The sequence below is a fragment of the Leishmania infantum genome, chromosome 12, assembly GCF_000002875.2.
Source record: "Leishmania infantum JPCM5 genome chromosome 12".
Taxonomy (NCBI): Eukaryota; Euglenozoa; class Kinetoplastea; order Trypanosomatida; family Trypanosomatidae; genus Leishmania; species Leishmania infantum.
Window position 1 is genome coordinate 7,501 of NC_009396.2, and position 16,306 is coordinate 23,806.

Consider the following 16,306-nt stretch of genomic DNA (forward strand, 5'->3'; position numbering starts at 1 on the left):
TGTTTTCGCCACACACTGAAGTGCACCATTTCGCACCGACGAAGGCTCTGTACGCAGAATTTTTTTTCGCCGAGTTGCCGGCCTGCTATGGAAGCTGCCCACCCTGCCGCGCAACGGCCTACTCCAACCCCCCCCACATGATTTTGCTGCGTGTTTTGGATGACTAGATTTGCGGGAGTCGTTGTAAACCTTCTTGCTAGCAGGGATGCTTTGGGAGCGGCTACAGATTCACTCGCCTGACTCCATCGTCACTGCAGGCAGCTCACATACGGGGGGATTTTCCGGTGATTGCTGTGATGCCGATGCCGTATCGGTGACGCTGCTGCGGCCACTGTTCCGTGAGCCTTGCTGTGGAAGAGTCTCTATGTTTTGAGGGTGGAGCTTAGGCCAGCTGGAAAGGTCGACGCTGTGGAAAGGAGCAGGATCGCATGCGGGGAATTTCTTCGGTGCATGAACACCGCGCACGTTTTCACTTTGTGAAACGAGGAGATGCGCCTAGAAGGCTCTTCTTAATGCTCTGCTGTGTTGCGCCAAAGGTAGTGAGCAATACTGGTTTTTCTCCAGACGGAAGCCGCTTGACTGTCCCTGGCTGGGCAACTGAATCCTCAGCATGTCCGTGTCCGACTCTCCTGCACCGTAATTTTGAAACATGGATTCTCCCATATTAACGGACACAGTGTTTCCTCCGTGAAATTTGCACTGATTGGACTGTTCTGTGCTGATGTTACTTTATTCTGAACGTGCTATGTCGCCGCGGCGGAGACGTCTACTCCTCTTCCAGAAGGATGCTCGTTGCGAACACCTTACGGCGTAGAATAGAGTGCAGCATGAGCACAGGCATGTGCTGCTAAGCACTCGGCGTCCCTTGTGGTGCATATGGTGGCTCCAGCAAATGTACTTTTTGAGCCGTTCGTGCGCTCTGGCTTTGTGCCACAACCCCTCGCTCTTTCTCCGCTTGTCGCTGCCCTATCTATACACACTCAAAAGCTGCCTTAATGCTTGCGGAGATACCACATGGATACGCCCTTCATTGTTGTGGACTCGCGAACAGGTTTTCATGTAGCATCGAGTCACCTGCGATTGTTGAGCGCTGAGGAAAGGAGTAAAAGTGCTTTGGCTGTGTTGTGCAACACGATCTTTCTTCAATGGGCGTGTATTGACGATAATACTACCGATATTGTGTCCAGGAGCAGCTCTTCCTCCTTCACTGTTGAGACGCCCTTGAGCAGCGATATGCATGGTGATGTGCAGTACTTTCACTTCAAAAACAGTTTTTTGTGTGTGGTTTTCGCGAAAAGGCGGCACGAACTCTATGAGCGCTATGCGGAGTGCATCGTGGAGGAGGCCGTCTGCGGCCGTGCAAGTAAACTGAGCGCAGCGGCGCACATCCAGAGGTGTGCTGAGTCAGTTTTCAAAGATAGCATCCGCGCGTTGTTTGGAGGCGCCGGAGTCAAGGACTATGCAATAGTCACGCAGGGACCGTATGGCTGCTTGAATCTTGGGGGTGGTTTTTTGAGCGAACGGTGCGGCGTTCTCAACGCCCTTGTGCGCCGCACGTTTACTTCTGGAGTGCACGTTGCAGGCAATCTGATGTATTCAGTAATTATTCGCGGTGAGACGGTTTATGCCGTAGCAGCGTGGGGTGTGTCTGTAGAGTGTTTAGAAGTTTTCGGCGATGATGTTCTCTGTTCGTGGGCGTTAACATTATGTAGTGTGACGGCGCATTAGTGCTGTGAAAAAAAATATCGCGACTGATTACTGCGCATTTGTTGCATTCGAAGTTGAGGCGCGTCGGCTCATCTTCGGTGGATATCGTTTTTGAACTCACTGTTGTTACTTCCATGCTAACATCCTATGAATGTACGTGAAGCAATGGACGTGTTGCTGCTTTCTTTTTCTGTTTATATCGTCTCCTCTCTAATTTACTCTGTGCTTCATCTTTCTCCTTATTCAGCGATTGTAATATATGGGCAGGCGAAAGGATGGACGTCCCAAGCGAAGATTACGATGTGAGCATTATGATACAGGCAATTCACGAGGTTCAAGATGTTTTGACCTCTAGGCAGTTTGCTACTTTTTCTGAAGTGGACACGGAGATCGGCAAGACGCTGAAGCGGTACGAGGCTTTCGGTGACGGTTTCGAGAGATTTCACGTCAACTTGACCAAAGATGCGCTGCAGTCTAACGACTTGCAGAAGAGCCTCAAGGATATGGATAAGCGCTGTCAAGATCGCCTGAGAGACTGCGCGTCTAGCCAGAAGGATCAGATTAATGACATTTTGCCCTTTATACGTAATACATCTTCCATTCTCGTTCACGGGTCGGGTAATTTGCTGGCGCTAACTATTGCCTGCTCCATTCAGGAGCATGAGGGGGTTCGCTTTTATATCTGCGAAGGGCGACCCGCGCGCAAGGGCTATCCCCATGGCTCCGGCGAGCAGCTGCTAGAAAAGGTGCTCGCAACACCGGAAGGTATGCGGCTAAAGGACAAGCTGCATAATTATTGCAGGATCGTGCCTGACAGCGGTGTGAGCTCGGTGATGAACAATGTGGACTTCGTCATTATGGGAGCGTACTGTGTGACAGAGCACGGTGGACTCGTTCACTCCACGGGCTCCCTTCAGATTGCCATAGTGGCCGCCTTCCGTAATGTTCCTTGCTACGTGTTGTGTGAGACTTTCAAGTTTGCGCACATTTTTCCTCTTAGCACTGACGATCTGAAACAGCCGGAGGATGGCGCCGGAGAAGTGGTTCCTTTGGTGGAGTTTGTGCCGCCGTCCATGATCACGCTTATCTTTTCGGAGCAGGGTATCATGCCGCCTTCTGCAGTCGCTGATGAGATGTTCCGTTTTCACACGGCTCCTTCTGCTCCAGGAAAGCGGCGATAAAAGGGCACCTGTTTTGAGCATTATACGTTAAGGTATATGTAGGTGTGCGTTTGTTTCTGTATGTGCTTAGTGGAACGCGCTGACGTAGTGTGCTGGACGTGTTAAAGCAATCTTGCTGATGCTCTCACTGCACTTGCAGAGCCCTACTGCTTTCGGTCAATCTTTCGTTTTGCTGCATTTGCGCAATGGGATACCTGCGTGAAGATTTGCGTGTTTTTGTCTACCTGGAAAAAGAATGGGCCCTCACGTGCATGTTGCGCTTTGAGTATGTCTCTACGTCACCATTTCTCTCTGCTTTCGCTTTCTGCCACTGCTGCGTGCGTGAAAATCACGCTTTGAAGGGGAAGGTGCATCGTGCTCTTAAGAGAAGGAAAACTACACAAATTTACGATCAAGGTGACATTATGCCTTGTAACTGCCGTCAGGGCACCGCATTGCACAGCCACGTTGGCGACCAACTTGCAAGCGAGGGAGTCTTTGGCCTCGGCGTTCCTATAAATGATGCCGTGGACCTGAGTGCAATCCAACTCTGGAATAGCCGAAATACACCCGCGGAGGCTGGGCGGCTCTTCGACGTGAGCAAATCCGCAAACCAGGACCCCATCAGCAGCGATGATGACCAGGAACTGCTGATTAGCGCTCCGCTTTCGTCTGTGTGCCGTATAAAAGGTGTCTCGTTCGTGGCGCCGGCTAATGAGACCGCACCGTCGCGTGTGAAGATCTTTGTAAACCTCGTGAATGTGGCAGGGTTCAGCTCGGTTCAGCGGCTAGTCCCACAGGAGCAGCTGCAACTCGCAGGCGGTGGTTCCGAGGAGCGGATCGTCTACCGAGTGAGTGCAGCCAAGTTCTCTTCGGTTTCCTCGCTCACTTTCTTTTTTGATGAGAGCTTCAATGGTGCTGAGACGAAGGTGCTGCGCATCGAACTGTTCGGGGAAAACACAGGCAAGACAACGCAGCAACAGGTGGCAACGAATATTGTCTACGAGGGTCGTGGGAATCCTGCCGATCACCAGAGCAGCGAAGAAAAGAAGTTGCTTTTTGAGGTTAGATGAGAGAGAAGGAGGGGTGGAGTTTTTGGTGGATGCTTTCGCTGTTTGTATCTTTGCTCTATGATGATGATAGAATGGGCGGTTCACGAAATCAGCGGAGGTAAAAAAAAAAATGGAAGTCCAGTTTCTGGTGTTTTTTCGTGCTGGCGGCAGGAGGACCTGCTCGTGGTTAATCGTTGTATTGGCAGTCGCTTTCTACAGTCTATTGCCCGTAAAGCAGTATATCTATTATGTGTGTGTGTGCGTCTCACAAGTGCTCCCTTCTCTTCTTGCTCTCATGTTCTTGCTGCTTGTGAAACACGCATAAGTTTGTCGTTAGTCGTTCTATCTTTGTTTTTCATCTCGCTGTTCTTTGGTCTTCTGACTGGCCTGCGCACCCGAAAGGAAAGACCGAAAGAGAAAAGATGCTCCAGCGCCCTGATCATACTCTTCTGCAGGATCCTTCGTATCCGAAGGATATTGAGCAGAAGCTGACGGAGAATGGGCCAGCACAGGCTGGCAAGCAGCTTTTTCAGCCGGATCTCGCCGTTATTGACCCGCAGCTGAGCGAGGCCGTCTCTCTGGGCACAACAATTCTTGCTGTATCGTACAAAGGCGGTGTTGTTCTTGCCGCGGACTCGCGCACTTCGTCCGGCACGTATGTCGTGAATCGTGCCAGCAACAAGCTGACGAAGCTGACCGAGAAGATTTATTGCTGTCGAAGTGGTTCTGCCGCGGATACACAGGCTCTCGCTGAGCGCGTCTCGAACTACCTCGGTAGCTATCAAACGGATATCGGCGCAGACGTGAACGTTGCCACGGCAGCGAATCTGTTTCACAAAATGTGCTACGTGAACAGATGGAACATCTCGGCGGGCATCATCGTCGCTGGGTACGACCCGATCAACGGAGGCTCAGTGTACAGCATCCCATCTGGCGGGTCATGCGTAAAGCTCGACTATGCACTTGGCGGCAGCGGCTCCATTTTCCTGTACTCTTTCTTTGATGCCAACTATAAACCGGGTATGTCGAAGGGCGAGTGCGTTGCCTTCTGCCAGCGTGCTGTTGCGCACGCGTACAGCCGCGACGGCTCCAGCGGCGGTCTGATCCGGACGATCACTCTCGACGCTGAAGAGGCAGAGGACCTGACGGTCCCGTGGAAACGGTCGCCCTACTGCATGGAGAAGGATCCAAAATATCAGGTGCAGGCCGTGCAGAACCCGCCCTTCAGCAGCAGCGCCAAGGTTACCGGAAATCGGATGTCTTCGACAGGGTGAGAGCGGATTCTGTTGCACGAGCCGCGTTATTATCTACGTGCTCTTTCGTTTTCGTTTTCTTTCTGTATCTGACGTATGTAGGCGTACTTGCTTCTCTGGCTCTGACGTGTCAAAACCTCTACGGATGGAGTATTGAGACCGTGGCCAAGAGCGGCTGGATGAATGAAGAAAAAGATACCGCAGATCTGGTAAGAAGTCCGATAGTGTGTCGGGTCACATCGGTGGTATATTCACGTGTCTGACTACTCCACAAGCACCTTTGTACGCGAGAGAGCGAAGCACAACGCCGTCTCTTCTGTACTCGTGATTGTGTGTGTATGAGAAGTTCGTCATATGCTGTGTGTTTTTCTGGTCATAAAGTGCTTTTTCTGTGTTCGCGATCTGGACCATTTGGAAAGCGAAAATAGCTGCCCCTCCTTAATGCTTTTTTCACTCCGCTTCTCCATGGCCGCTCCCCCTTCGATCTCCGTGCTGAGCTCTTATTTTCTTGTTTTGATAGCTCAAGTTCAGTAGCGCAGCATTTGCGTGCGGTAGGGATGAGAGGGCAGCTCGTGCAAAAAGGCGCGGCGGCGCTCTACGCTGGTCCAAAGATCGCCTCCTACACAGATGCGTGCGAAGCCCCAGTCGCAATGTGGGAAGGAGCTATTCCGCTGAAGCATGAGCGCGTGCTCAACAGCGGCGTTGTCACTCGCGTAGTAAAGAAAACATACTCCCACCCGCCGGAGATTCATCCGACCAACTTGAGCTTCAATGACATTGATTCCATGTATTGCTTGGGGAACGACGAGCTGATCAAGTACTTCCCCGAGGGCGTGGGCGGAAAGATGATGCAGCTCATGCCCCCTGGTCACCCACGCGGTTTCTTGTACCGGAAGCAGAGTCACCTCCTGAATTGCTTCATTGACAAGCTTCCCTTTTGGCAAAGCAAAGAAAGGGCGCTGCGCTCTCTGACGAACGGTCGTCCCGGATTCATCATGGATGGCCCGACAGGGTGCGGCAAGAGCGCGCTGCTCTGCCAGGCAGTGCACTACGCACGGTCTCGCGACATCATTACTCTGTACATCGCAAACGCAAAGGCGTGGACGCATGGAGAGTGGTGCTGGCCTAGCACGATTCTGCCGGGCTTTTTCGATGCACCGGATGCGGCACGAGAGTTTCTTCGCACGGTGGCAGAAGCGAATCGCTCTCTCTTGCAGGCGTGGGAGCTGAGGGTGACGCCGCAGGACTTGCCTCTTGAACAAGGCGAGAAGCAGCCGCGCTCCCTCTATGACCTTTGTGAGTGGGGCCACCGCGCTGTTGCACCAGCGTCTATTGACCGACAGAGCGTATGTATCAAGTTTTTCTTCGACGAGATTAGAGCCGAGAAAACGAAGCCCATCGTCATAGCCGTGGACGGGTGGAATCTGTTTTCCCATGAGACACACTTCCGCTACCCGCACCCTGACTTCCTGCGTACTCTAACAACGCTGAACGACGGGTCGACGGACGTAGATCTCTACCCACAAGAGCTGCCCCGCATTCCGGCGTCGCGACTGAGCTTTGTGCGCGGCCTTAACAAACTGATTCTCTCCAAGCAGGACCCCAACAAGTTTTTTATCACTTGTACTACGCGTGACTTCAAACCCTTTGACGGTGTCAGCGGATTCGCCGACGTGGAGAACGACCGTTTCAAGAATAGTCTCGATGAGTACGCTCCGTACGACCCGGAGAAAGACTCCTTTTTCCACCCTATGCAGGTGGACAACTTTACCGAGTACGAGTACAGGGCGTTCCTCCGCTTCGCCATCAACTCTGGTGAGCTGGCGGGCCTCGGCTGGGGCCCGATGTGGCACTACTCAAGCGACTTTGAGCGGAAGCTGTACAAGATCGACTTTATGTCAGACCGCAACCCGCAGCGCGTCGTCGATCACTATCATCAAGAGCTCGTGTGGCGTTACGAGTACAAGCGCACGCGGCAGAAACAGTACCTGCTAGCGCGACGCAAGATGTGGCAGGGCGCCGAGGTGTCTAATCCACTGCGCAACGGCAAGTGAGAAGCTCGGGCCTCTCCTCAGTGCGATGGGAGCAGGCTTGTCTTGTAGTCGTTCTCGACTTTTTTTTTCGGTTTTCCATTTTGAGCTGTTGCTGTGCTAGTGGTTGTGAAGGATAAGTTCTAGCTGCCGCCGAGGAGGCTGTTGTGGATGGCTGCAGGATTGAAACAGGTCCGCATTCCGTTCGTCTCTGACGCAACTCGAGCTATTCGAGGGTCGTACTGAGAGTGGTTGCTTGCGTCATGTTCCGGTGCACGCGGCTGTGACGATGAAGCGTTGCGCTTAAGGCAGTGGTTCGTGTCCGAGGATGTTGCACCATGCCGACCTCGCGGTTTTGTTGCTGGAGCACAAACAAGAGGCCCGAGGGTTGCCTATTCGAATGCGTATCAAATGCTCTGTGCTCCTCAATTTCCCAAACGCGACGAGAATCGCTCTTGGTTTCCTTTTCTATGTCGCATCGGCAAATAGTTCAAAAAAGCAAAAGAGGGGCTCCGCCGGTGTTCGTTGCGCCTTGGAAAAGCGGGCAGCAAACAAGAAAACGGCCCGCTGCTTTTTGTCCTCCGGCTTGCACTAAGCGGGAGGCGGGCGAGAAGCCACAATGGCAAAACGTGACAAGAGGCGCACAGCGCTGGTGCAACAGAACTTTGACAGCTTGAAGAGGTTCTATGCGATTTCGCCCTTCGCGGCCGCGGAGCGAGCAACTCTCCCGCCTGTATACTCTGGTGTCTACAGTCGGCGCGCAGCTATGAATTCATACCACGTTGTAGGCTCCTCACGAGACCAGATCGTCTTGGAAGCCATGCGCACCTTCACTCCGTCGACGTGCACGAAGGAGGTGCTGGATTTGTATCTAGAGGTGGCGGCGCTCGTGTCGCTTTACTTCGACACGAAGGAGCAGCTGCTTGCGCTGCCAGATGTTTGAGAGCCGTTTTCAGGTGAGCAGAGCACCTTTCCGAAAAAAATATATATATAAAAGTCGCATGCAGCTGGTCAGCGTCGTTCTCGTTTCACACGTGCTTTGCCGTACGCAGAGTGGTTTGGGCCGTCTTGGAGGCCTCTACCGGTAGTCGCCCGCGTACGGTATCCCCGTTGCCGGCCACATGGAATGCGAAAGGTCGAACTGCACTTAGTAAATCTCTCTCTGTGAAACTCCCTTTTACGGAATGAACTGCGCTCCCATTCTCTACGGCGTTTCTCTTTGGCGTGCTACTCGTGTTTTTTTCTCTCGCTGATAAGCCCGTCGTGCCGCCTCAGAGAGGGTCTTCATGCGAGAGTATGGCGCAGCCACAGGATAGCGCCAGTATTTCATCCGATGAGCTAGTGGTCTGGAGAGCTGCTGAGCGAGTGAGGCAAGGCGCCTCTTTACAGCTCTCACGGGTAGCTCGCTGTATCGCCTCTGCCACGAAACTGTTGAAGGTGGAAGCAAAAGTTATGGAGCGAGTTTGCGGGGACACTATTGTGTTTGGCCCTATTCGCGGCCACGCCGCTGACTTTGCGAACATTCTACTAACGAAGGTGCTTCCGAATCGTTGCGTCAAAAATATTGTGTTCTTGGGCAACTACATCGATGGTGCACACCAATCGCTGGGTGTCCTGTTCCTGATCGCGGCGCTTATTGTGTGCTCTCGGTTCCACATTGTACCTCTGATCGGCAAGCATGAAATGATGTACCCTATCCAGCCGGAGACCTTTGGTTCTCTTCGGAACGAGATGCTTCTGTGCTGCACGCGCCGACGCCAGCCGCTGGAGCAGTACGAGAGTATCATGAAGGAATTCTTTTCTGTTCTCCCCATTGCGTGCGTGGTCGAGAACAGGTTCTTCTGCGTCGCCGGCGGGCCCTCCTCGAAGTTTCGCACACTGGAGGAGATCGAGCTGATAACATTGACGCAGGATGCGTCGAAAGAATTTGCCTTGAATAAGCCTATGGACGAGGATGAGGAGCGCATCGCTGACGGGAGCGCTTTTGTCGCCTCACAGGAGAACGAGCTCGCGTTCCGCTATACGTTCAATGCTGCCTGCAACTTCCTGAGCCGCAACAAATTGGCGATGCTTATCGTTGGCATGGAGTACCATATGAGTCTCCCAGACTACGACAGCTTTGCTCGCCCGAATCATTACAAGGAATCAATCTACTTCCCTGGATACATGCTAGGCCGCATCCACCCCGAGACGCAGTTGCCGGCAGTGCTGTCGATGTTCTCTGCCCCGTCGTTCTGCGGTGTGAACCGCAACAACGCGTGCATTGCAGAAATTGCAGATAACCGGCTGGTGGTGCAGGAGCTGGGAGTTTATGCGAAGCGCCCTCTTGTGTCACCCGGCACGCAAGACCATGCCTTCTCGTGGGCGCAACCGATGCTGGAGCGTGCAGTCGTGGTCATCGCCCGAGATATTATTCGGGGGGTCGTCAAGGAGGATGCAGCAACTGATGACGATGCTCACCGTAAGCGGCTGGAGGAGGTTGCCGTGTCGAAAATGCGGCGCATGTGTATGCTACTGCGGGCGCACGACCTCCCTCTCCCTGATGTGCCCAAGCTGGCGTTCAACTGATGCCGCTACAGCGCTTTTTCGAGGTGTTTGTGTGCTGTGTGGAAGTCGGTTGCTGCGTGTACAGCCATTCTTCTAGCGTGGTCGACCACGCTGCCTAACATACACCCTGAGTGCCGGCGTCTACGCTCATGCGTGATGGGATGTGGCATTATGCCACACCTCATTTTTTTGTCGTATGTGTCTGTGTCCTGTGGTTTGTGAACGCAATAGCATTGTGTTGCGTAGTGCCCTGCTCACGTCTATTGCCGTCGTGCGCATTTCTGGGTTCGCGTGAATGCCAATGAGAGAGCCTTCATCGTATGTGCGTGTGTCGGTGTGAGCACGTATGCTCTCGTTTACTTACTATGCGTGGCTGCTAGAGAAAAGGCACCGTCTACGGTAGATGTCTCGCTGAGAGGTTTACGATTGAGTTTTACAACACGTGGGCTTTGCTTGTGGGGAGTGAACTCCTTGTCTAGGTAGCGGTGCGCCGGCTCTGTGCACAGGGCGGGAGAACCTCGCGCAGGTGCTATGGTGCCTGCCGTGAAAGAGAAACGGTTGGCGCTCTCTTCTTCTGACGCACGGAGAGTGCCACTCCACCATTGCTCTCAATCGACGTATCCCAAGCTCTCATCTCTAAGTCCCCAACTCGTTTGTCCGACGTCACTCACTGTCACACGTTATATCACAACGATGCAGGTTGCTCCTCGTGACGTGAGCGTACGTACTCCCTACCCCTGCGCCTTGACTTTATCGTGCAAACGTTTTTCTTTCCGCTACCATTTTACCAGTAAAAACTACGGAAAAGTTGCGTCGTGAACCATGTCCCGCTTGATGCCGCATTACTCCAAGGGCAAGACGGCCTTCCTGTGTGTAGATCTCCAAGAGGCGTTTAGTAAGCGCATCGAGAATTTCGCCAATTGCGTGTTCGTTGCCAACCGGCTGGCACGCCTGCATGAGGTGGTGCCCGAGAACACCAAGTACATTGTCACAGAGCATTATCCGAAGGGCCTTGGCCGCATCGTGCCGGAGATTACCTTGCCCAAAACCGCCCACCTGATCGAGAAGACTCGCTTCTCGTGTGTCGTGCCACAGGTGGAGGAGCTGCTGGAGGACGTGGACAATGCTGTCGTCTTTGGTATTGAGGGGCATGCCTGCATCCTGCAGACAGTGGCTGACCTCCTGGACATGAACAAGCGTGTGTTCCTTCCAAAGGACGGCCTGGGCAGCCAAAAGAAGACAGACTTTAAGGCCGCGATAAAGTTGATGAGTTCGTGGGGCCCCAACTGCGAGATCACTACCTCTGAGTCGATTCTGCTTCAGATGACAAAGGATGCCATGGACCCTAACTTCAAGAGGATTTCGAAGCTGCTGAAGGAGGAACCTCCGATCCCGCTCTGAGCAAGTGCACAGCAGACAAGGCTGCCGAGCATGCGAATGAGACGGAGAGGGTTTTGCGGAAGCAGTCCTGTAGCGGTCTTGTTGACGGCCGACCTTTCCTGCCTTCCAACTCTGTGCATAGCTCTGTTTCACGCTTGCTTGATAGTTTATGAAAAGCGACATCTGCGTCTTGCTGTCTTCGAACAAAAACTGAAAAAGTGTGTCGGATGCTCTTGAGGAAGCAGGCGTGTCGGTCACAACTAGTCTGTTTCTATGCTAGTACCAATGCATCTAGTGGCGTGTGCCCAATGAGCGCTCTCATCCGTTTTCGCGAGTGCAGAGAGACGCCTTTTCGGTGCTTTATTGCATTTCCTCGCGTCTTGTCTCAGGCTCGTCTATTTTTTTTTTGTTGTTGTTCAGCACATATTGCAGTATATCGGCGAATCGCCAGGGGGAGGAGGCTATCCAGAATCCAATAACAGTGAGAAAAAATAGCAGCAAAGCTTCGGGCTCGGCGTACAGTCAGGCACGGATAGGTGGCGTGCAGGCGTGAGCTTCGAAAGCAAAGTAGGCTCTTGTTTTTGTTTTCATGACTAGCTGTACCCCCTTTATGGCGACTGTGCTGGGTAGAGTGTCGAACTTGCGTGGCTTGCTGTTGCAGCAGATTACCTAAGCAGTTCTCTCGTCCTGCGCACACCTCTTGCGTCTTTGTGTACTCCAATCGACGGAACACGTCGAAAAACAACTACACGTTGGCGACCTTCTTTGTATGCCGTCATGCACACACGCTTCTCGCTAGCTTTCCTTCATTCTCCCAGCCATTTGTTTCTGTTCCTCTTTCTTTCTCCACCGATTACGCGCGACCTTGCGCACCGCTGCGCGGGTCGTCTGCATCAACCTGAAGTATTAAGAATGAGCGGGGAGTTCTCACTGCTGCAGCACCTCGGCGTTACCGTCGACAAGTGTGATTCCTCCGCCGATCTCGCTCCTCCTACACATTCATCGAAGGCGGCTTTTCGGGTGTGGGCACCGTCACAGCACCCGCCATCGAAGTGCTGTACAGCAGAGGAGACGTGCCAGGTTCTGGAGAAGAAGCGCAAGGGCGCCCACCCCTCGTATGCGGATCCCACCGGGGAGGTGCTTCTACGTCGTAAAAATGGAGTGAAGGTTCAGTACATTGTGTACAACTCCAAGATTCCATCGGTCTATGGTATCAACAAGCGACTTGCCGAGAAGAAGGCTGAGCGGGAGCGCGAGGAGAACTCCCCTTTGTTCAAATACGGTCTGGCACTAATCGAAGGCGAAGCTGGACAGAAGGAGGCGCGACGGGCGCTGCTGCAGGAACTGCGCCGGTGCAACCAGGAGCAGGCGCGTTTGAGCAAAGAGGAAGGACTTCGCGAGCGTGCTCGACGCTTAGCACACGAGCGCGCTGTTGTGCAGCACAACGCGGGCGAGGCAGCACGTGAGGAGGAGGATGCGACGCGGAAGAAAATGATGGATAGGGAAGCTGTGAGGGAAGCAGCAGTGAAAGCTCTCACCCTGCGAGAAGAGCGGCGAGCGGATGCAAATGTGGACGCGAGAGTTGTTGCGAGTGGATGGGACGGCAAGGACGAAGATGACCGCCGCCACCTCGCTGCAGTGGAGCGCACGCGACAGCTTGCCGAAGAGAACTTCCGTGCAGCGGAGCAGCGACGTGCGGAGCGCAAGGCGCAGGAGCAGGACGCGCGTGAAAGGGCACAAGCAGAGCGCATGGAACTGCAGAGGCAACTTGCACAGGAGCATGTGAAGGATCTGGAAAGGCACCGTCGCAACGCTGAGGCGTTGCGAGGTGCACAGGAGGCCGCGCGCGAGCGCCGTTCGAGGGCGAACGCCGCCGATGCGCACCTACAAGTGGTGCCGTCGGAGTCCCTCTTCGACGCAGTGGAAAGGCGACAGCGGGATGAAGCGATGCGGGCACAGCAGAAGCGGATGGAGGACATGGCCGTGAATGTGCGCCTGGCAGCGCAGAAACGAGCAAACGCGCAGGCCGAGAGGGATAGGGAGCGGCAGTACGCCGCAGAGTATGCCAAGGCAGAGTTGGAGAGCTTTCAGCGTGAAGTGGAGCACGCGCGCCAGAGACGCCAGCAGGAGCGTCTGGAGCTACAAGACGCAGCAGAGGCGGCTGCAAAGGTGCGACAGGCTCACGCAGACGCCGCACGACAGCGAGAGCAGTCGATGGCGCCCCTTTTCTTCTGGCCAGCGTCGCAGTCACCGGGGGCCGAGAAGGCCAAGATAGCTGAAACTCGTCGCTTTCGCGAGGACCTTCGCCGACAGGCCGAAAAAAAGCGCGACGAGCGTGCTCAGGAAGAGGAAGCTGAACGGGCGAGGGAACGCGCACTCATTGAGTACGATACTCGATCAGCGCAGGAGGCTGTAGAGCGTGAGCGCAAGGAGACGAGAGAAAAAGCAGAGCACCTCCGGCGCATTTTGGAGGCGCAGATCGCACAGAAGCGCAAAGGAACCGTTGGGGACCGGCAAGCATGTGCCGCTGTGGATGTATCACACGTGCCCGTTACGAAAGCAATGATACTGTACCGTTGCCCCGTGACTGGAGAACTTCTGCCTGCCAGCGCTTACGACTTTGGCGTTCAGCGAGGACGTTAGGGACCGTGCGTCTTGCGTGACCGTGACCGGCTGTGCTGCATGGACTTCATGCTGAGGTTCTCGCACCCCTTCTCCGTTTAATAGTGGCGGCACGTGCACATTTGGAAGCAATAAAGGCGAGTGCGAGCGTACAGTGAAGGAGGTAAGGAGGGGCGCCATGATGTAGCAGGCTTCCTTGTTGCGCCATGCTGGCGCCTGTAGAACCTTTTAGATCGTGCACATGTACACGCCCTTACCGTTCCCTTAGACGAAAAAGAAGCAACGACCCGGAAAAAAAGCAGCTGCCGGAAGAGGTAGCAGAAAAGAAGCTCCCCAGACTTGTGGTGTCCATTTGCTGTAGAGGACTCTGCTGGAGATCAACGGGGCGGCAGTGCACCAGGCACTCTGCAAGCGCAGCTTTTTCTCTCGTCAGAAGGTTCGGTGAGCCTTTGTGTGTGTGTGTGTCCCCCTGCGCACTTCGTCCACTACGCTCTCTACCGGTCGCTCTGTCAAACATGCGTCTCTTTGTTCACAGACGTCACGCGCTGCTTTACTTTGCAACCACAAAACTGGGCACACACACGAAAGCGGTTGCATACGACTTGGCAGACACTCGAGAGCAGGCTAGGAGGAAAGCGAATACACGAAGTCGCCATCAAGGCGGCGCGCACGCTTAGTGGCTGCTTGGTATATTCCGTCTGTGGGCTGGCTCTCTCTCGTCGTGACGCGTTCGCCACCGTGGCTGCAGCAGAGGCACGATCGACGCTCATGGACCTATGCGGTACCGATGTCGTTCCCTTTCAAGGCGTGCGGTTGGGGACTACCCCAACAGAGGACTTCTACTTAACGACTCTTGAGAAGAAACTGTTGCGGATGTCGGCGATGGAGCAGCTGCGCGCGTGCTGTTTTGCTGACCCCCCGCTGCCTACTGCGCGTGATGGTGGCGAGCAGTCGCTCCTGTGGTGCGTGCTGAGCGAATCGGTGCGCGTGTTTTTGTCTCTGATGTTGTTTCTCTGCCTCGTGGCGCACCTCCTCAACTGACGACAGATCCATCCAGATGACGTCGATACCCTCACTTATCTTGGCAGAGGGTTGCGCGCGCTTCTTTTCGTTGCCATTGTCTTGCTCTGCTCACTGCTCGCTTTCTTTCCTGCTCAGTGCGTTGCTTTGTGGAATTCGGTGGTCACAGCGTTAGCTTCCCTTGTGTTGGCTTGGCGGCGCAATCGTAGCGTGCGCGCTGGCGGGTCGGACAGCTGGTTTTCTGTCAGTCACATCTAACTTCAGGGCTGCATGTCATCAAACTCCAGTGGTGATGTGCATAAAGCGTTGCTGCATGTCTTCGACAGGAAAGCGCAGCTCCTCGGATGATTCTCCGCCGTCTGCTGTATGGTTTCACTCGTGTACCTTGTTTTTCCCGATCTTCTCCCGTGCCGCTTTTCTTCCCTCTCCTCTTGGTACCACAAGGACCCCACTGGGCTTGCCAGGGCGATTCGCTGAGCCACGACCCACTCTACACGCTGCCAGTAGCGCAAACATGCAATCCGTGCTTCCCTACACCACGAACCCGGCGCAGATTGTGTCAATCGAGAAGCTCAAGCTCATAAACCCTTCCTCAGCAGCTGCGACCGGGCCGTATGTGAATGTGCGGAATCCGAAACTGGTTGTCGGAGGGCTTCTGCACAACTGGGATGCAGAAGCGGCGCACGCGCTTCTTAACGCTCCAAAGTCCGTGCAGACGTGGGACCTGTCTTGGACGGAGGACGAGACGAACTGGGAAGAGCGGGTGCACCGCTGCACCTACCCAGAGGAAGTAGAGGACCTACTGCCGGCAAAGTGGATCGGCTACCGTGTCCAGAGCGATGTGGATGAGACCCTGGCGCGCGTTTGCAAGTTGTGCACGGCGCTGGTGGACAGGTTCGTTTCGCTCTCGCAGGGCAACAACGCGAACGTGTCTACTGCTAAGTGGCGCCAGCGTCAGGCTCTGTATGACAGGCTCGGCGCCGTGATGGAGCTACTGGAAGCGTCCGTTGGCGAAGCGATCCCCATTCTGAAGCTGAAGGACCCAGAGTTCATCCAAAACTGCTGGCGCCAGATGCAGGATGATGAGCGAGTAGAAATTATGTCTGTCCTGGGGACCAAAGATTACGACTAGTCCTGCAATGCTGGGGCCACGCCCCTCCGGCCTTTATCTTCGCTTTCTCATATGTTTCGCACTACAGAAGAGCCGACCGCCTGCTGGTCGGCTGCTGCAGGAGGCGGGTGTCTTCATTGCAACTGCGACAGGGACTCTGGAGGGACGAGGAACGCCTCATTTTGTTTTGGTGTTGCACACTTCAATCGCTAGAGCGAGCAGCGTGATGCTCGTATTTGATGATTTTGTTTCTCCCTTTTTTAGATGTCGATGCCGAGCGCACTCCGTACTCAAGGAAAGAGGTAGCGTTTTGTAGCCGGATGATGTGCTCGCGTCTGTTTCACGAATCTCTGGGCATAGTTATCATCTCCCCGTCGCGTTCTTCTGCTTCGCCGGCCCTGGTAATCGCCGATGCCTTTTACTC

The 16,306-nt window shown here is 54.3% G+C and overlaps 10 protein-coding genes across 10 annotated transcripts; all 10 read left to right on the forward strand.

Annotated features, from left to right (window-relative positions):
• Positions 1 to 1,982: 1,982 nt before the first annotated feature.
• LINJ.12.0001 (putative translation initiation factor EIF-2b alpha subunit) lies at positions 1,983 to 2,888 on the forward strand (the record flags this gene model as incomplete). Its single annotated transcript, XM_001463899.2, has 1 exon — positions 1,983 to 2,888. One exon carries the CDS (start codon positions 1,983 to 1,985, stop codon positions 2,886 to 2,888), a length of 906 nt encoding a protein of 301 aa, XP_001463936.2.
• A 185-nt stretch (positions 2,889 to 3,073) lies between these two features.
• On the forward strand, positions 3,074 to 3,940 carry LINJ.12.0002 (conserved hypothetical protein; the record flags this gene model as incomplete). Its single annotated transcript, XM_001463900.2, has 1 exon — positions 3,074 to 3,940. One exon carries the CDS (start codon positions 3,074 to 3,076, stop codon positions 3,938 to 3,940), a length of 867 nt encoding a protein of 288 aa, XP_001463937.2.
• A 401-nt stretch (positions 3,941 to 4,341) lies between these two features.
• Positions 4,342 to 5,193, forward strand: LINJ.12.0003 (putative proteasome beta-1 subunit; the record flags this gene model as incomplete). The annotated part of the gene is made up of 1 exon (XM_001463901.2): positions 4,342 to 5,193. The coding sequence occupies one exon, from the start codon at positions 4,342 to 4,344 to the stop codon at positions 5,191 to 5,193; it is 852 nt and encodes a 283-aa protein (XP_001463938.2).
• A 536-nt stretch (positions 5,194 to 5,729) lies between these two features.
• LINJ.12.0004 (conserved hypothetical protein) lies at positions 5,730 to 7,226 on the forward strand (the record flags this gene model as incomplete). Its single annotated transcript, XM_001463902.2, has 1 exon — positions 5,730 to 7,226. The coding sequence occupies one exon, from the start codon at positions 5,730 to 5,732 to the stop codon at positions 7,224 to 7,226; it is 1,497 nt and encodes a 498-aa protein (XP_001463939.2).
• Positions 7,227 to 7,821: 595 nt separating this feature from the next.
• LINJ.12.0005 (conserved hypothetical protein) lies at positions 7,822 to 8,145 on the forward strand (the record flags this gene model as incomplete). The annotated part of the gene is made up of 1 exon (XM_003392207.1): positions 7,822 to 8,145. One exon carries the CDS (start codon positions 7,822 to 7,824, stop codon positions 8,143 to 8,145), a length of 324 nt encoding a protein of 107 aa, XP_003392255.1.
• Positions 8,146 to 8,498: 353 nt separating this feature from the next.
• LINJ.12.0006 (conserved hypothetical protein) lies at positions 8,499 to 9,770 on the forward strand (the record flags this gene model as incomplete). The annotated part of the gene is made up of 1 exon (XM_001463903.2): positions 8,499 to 9,770. The coding sequence occupies one exon, from the start codon at positions 8,499 to 8,501 to the stop codon at positions 9,768 to 9,770; it is 1,272 nt and encodes a 423-aa protein (XP_001463940.2).
• An 801-nt stretch (positions 9,771 to 10,571) lies between these two features.
• Positions 10,572 to 11,150, forward strand: LINJ.12.0007 (putative MAR1 ribonuclease; the record flags this gene model as incomplete). The annotated part of the gene is made up of 1 exon (XM_001463904.2): positions 10,572 to 11,150. The coding sequence occupies one exon, from the start codon at positions 10,572 to 10,574 to the stop codon at positions 11,148 to 11,150; it is 579 nt and encodes a 192-aa protein (XP_001463941.2).
• A 756-nt stretch (positions 11,151 to 11,906) lies between these two features.
• On the forward strand, positions 11,907 to 13,772 carry LINJ.12.0008 (conserved hypothetical protein; the record flags this gene model as incomplete). The annotated part of the gene is made up of 1 exon (XM_001463905.2): positions 11,907 to 13,772. One exon carries the CDS (start codon positions 11,907 to 11,909, stop codon positions 13,770 to 13,772), a length of 1,866 nt encoding a protein of 621 aa, XP_001463942.2.
• A 747-nt stretch (positions 13,773 to 14,519) lies between these two features.
• LINJ.12.0009 (conserved hypothetical protein) lies at positions 14,520 to 14,792 on the forward strand (the record flags this gene model as incomplete). The annotated part of the gene is made up of 1 exon (XM_003392208.1): positions 14,520 to 14,792. The coding sequence occupies one exon, from the start codon at positions 14,520 to 14,522 to the stop codon at positions 14,790 to 14,792; it is 273 nt and encodes a 90-aa protein (XP_003392256.1).
• A 271-nt stretch (positions 14,793 to 15,063) lies between these two features.
• LINJ.12.0011 (conserved hypothetical protein) lies at positions 15,064 to 15,903 on the forward strand (the record flags this gene model as incomplete). The annotated part of the gene is made up of 1 exon (XM_001463906.2): positions 15,064 to 15,903. The coding sequence occupies one exon, from the start codon at positions 15,064 to 15,066 to the stop codon at positions 15,901 to 15,903; it is 840 nt and encodes a 279-aa protein (XP_001463943.2).
• Between the last annotated feature and the right edge of the window lie 403 nt (positions 15,904 to 16,306).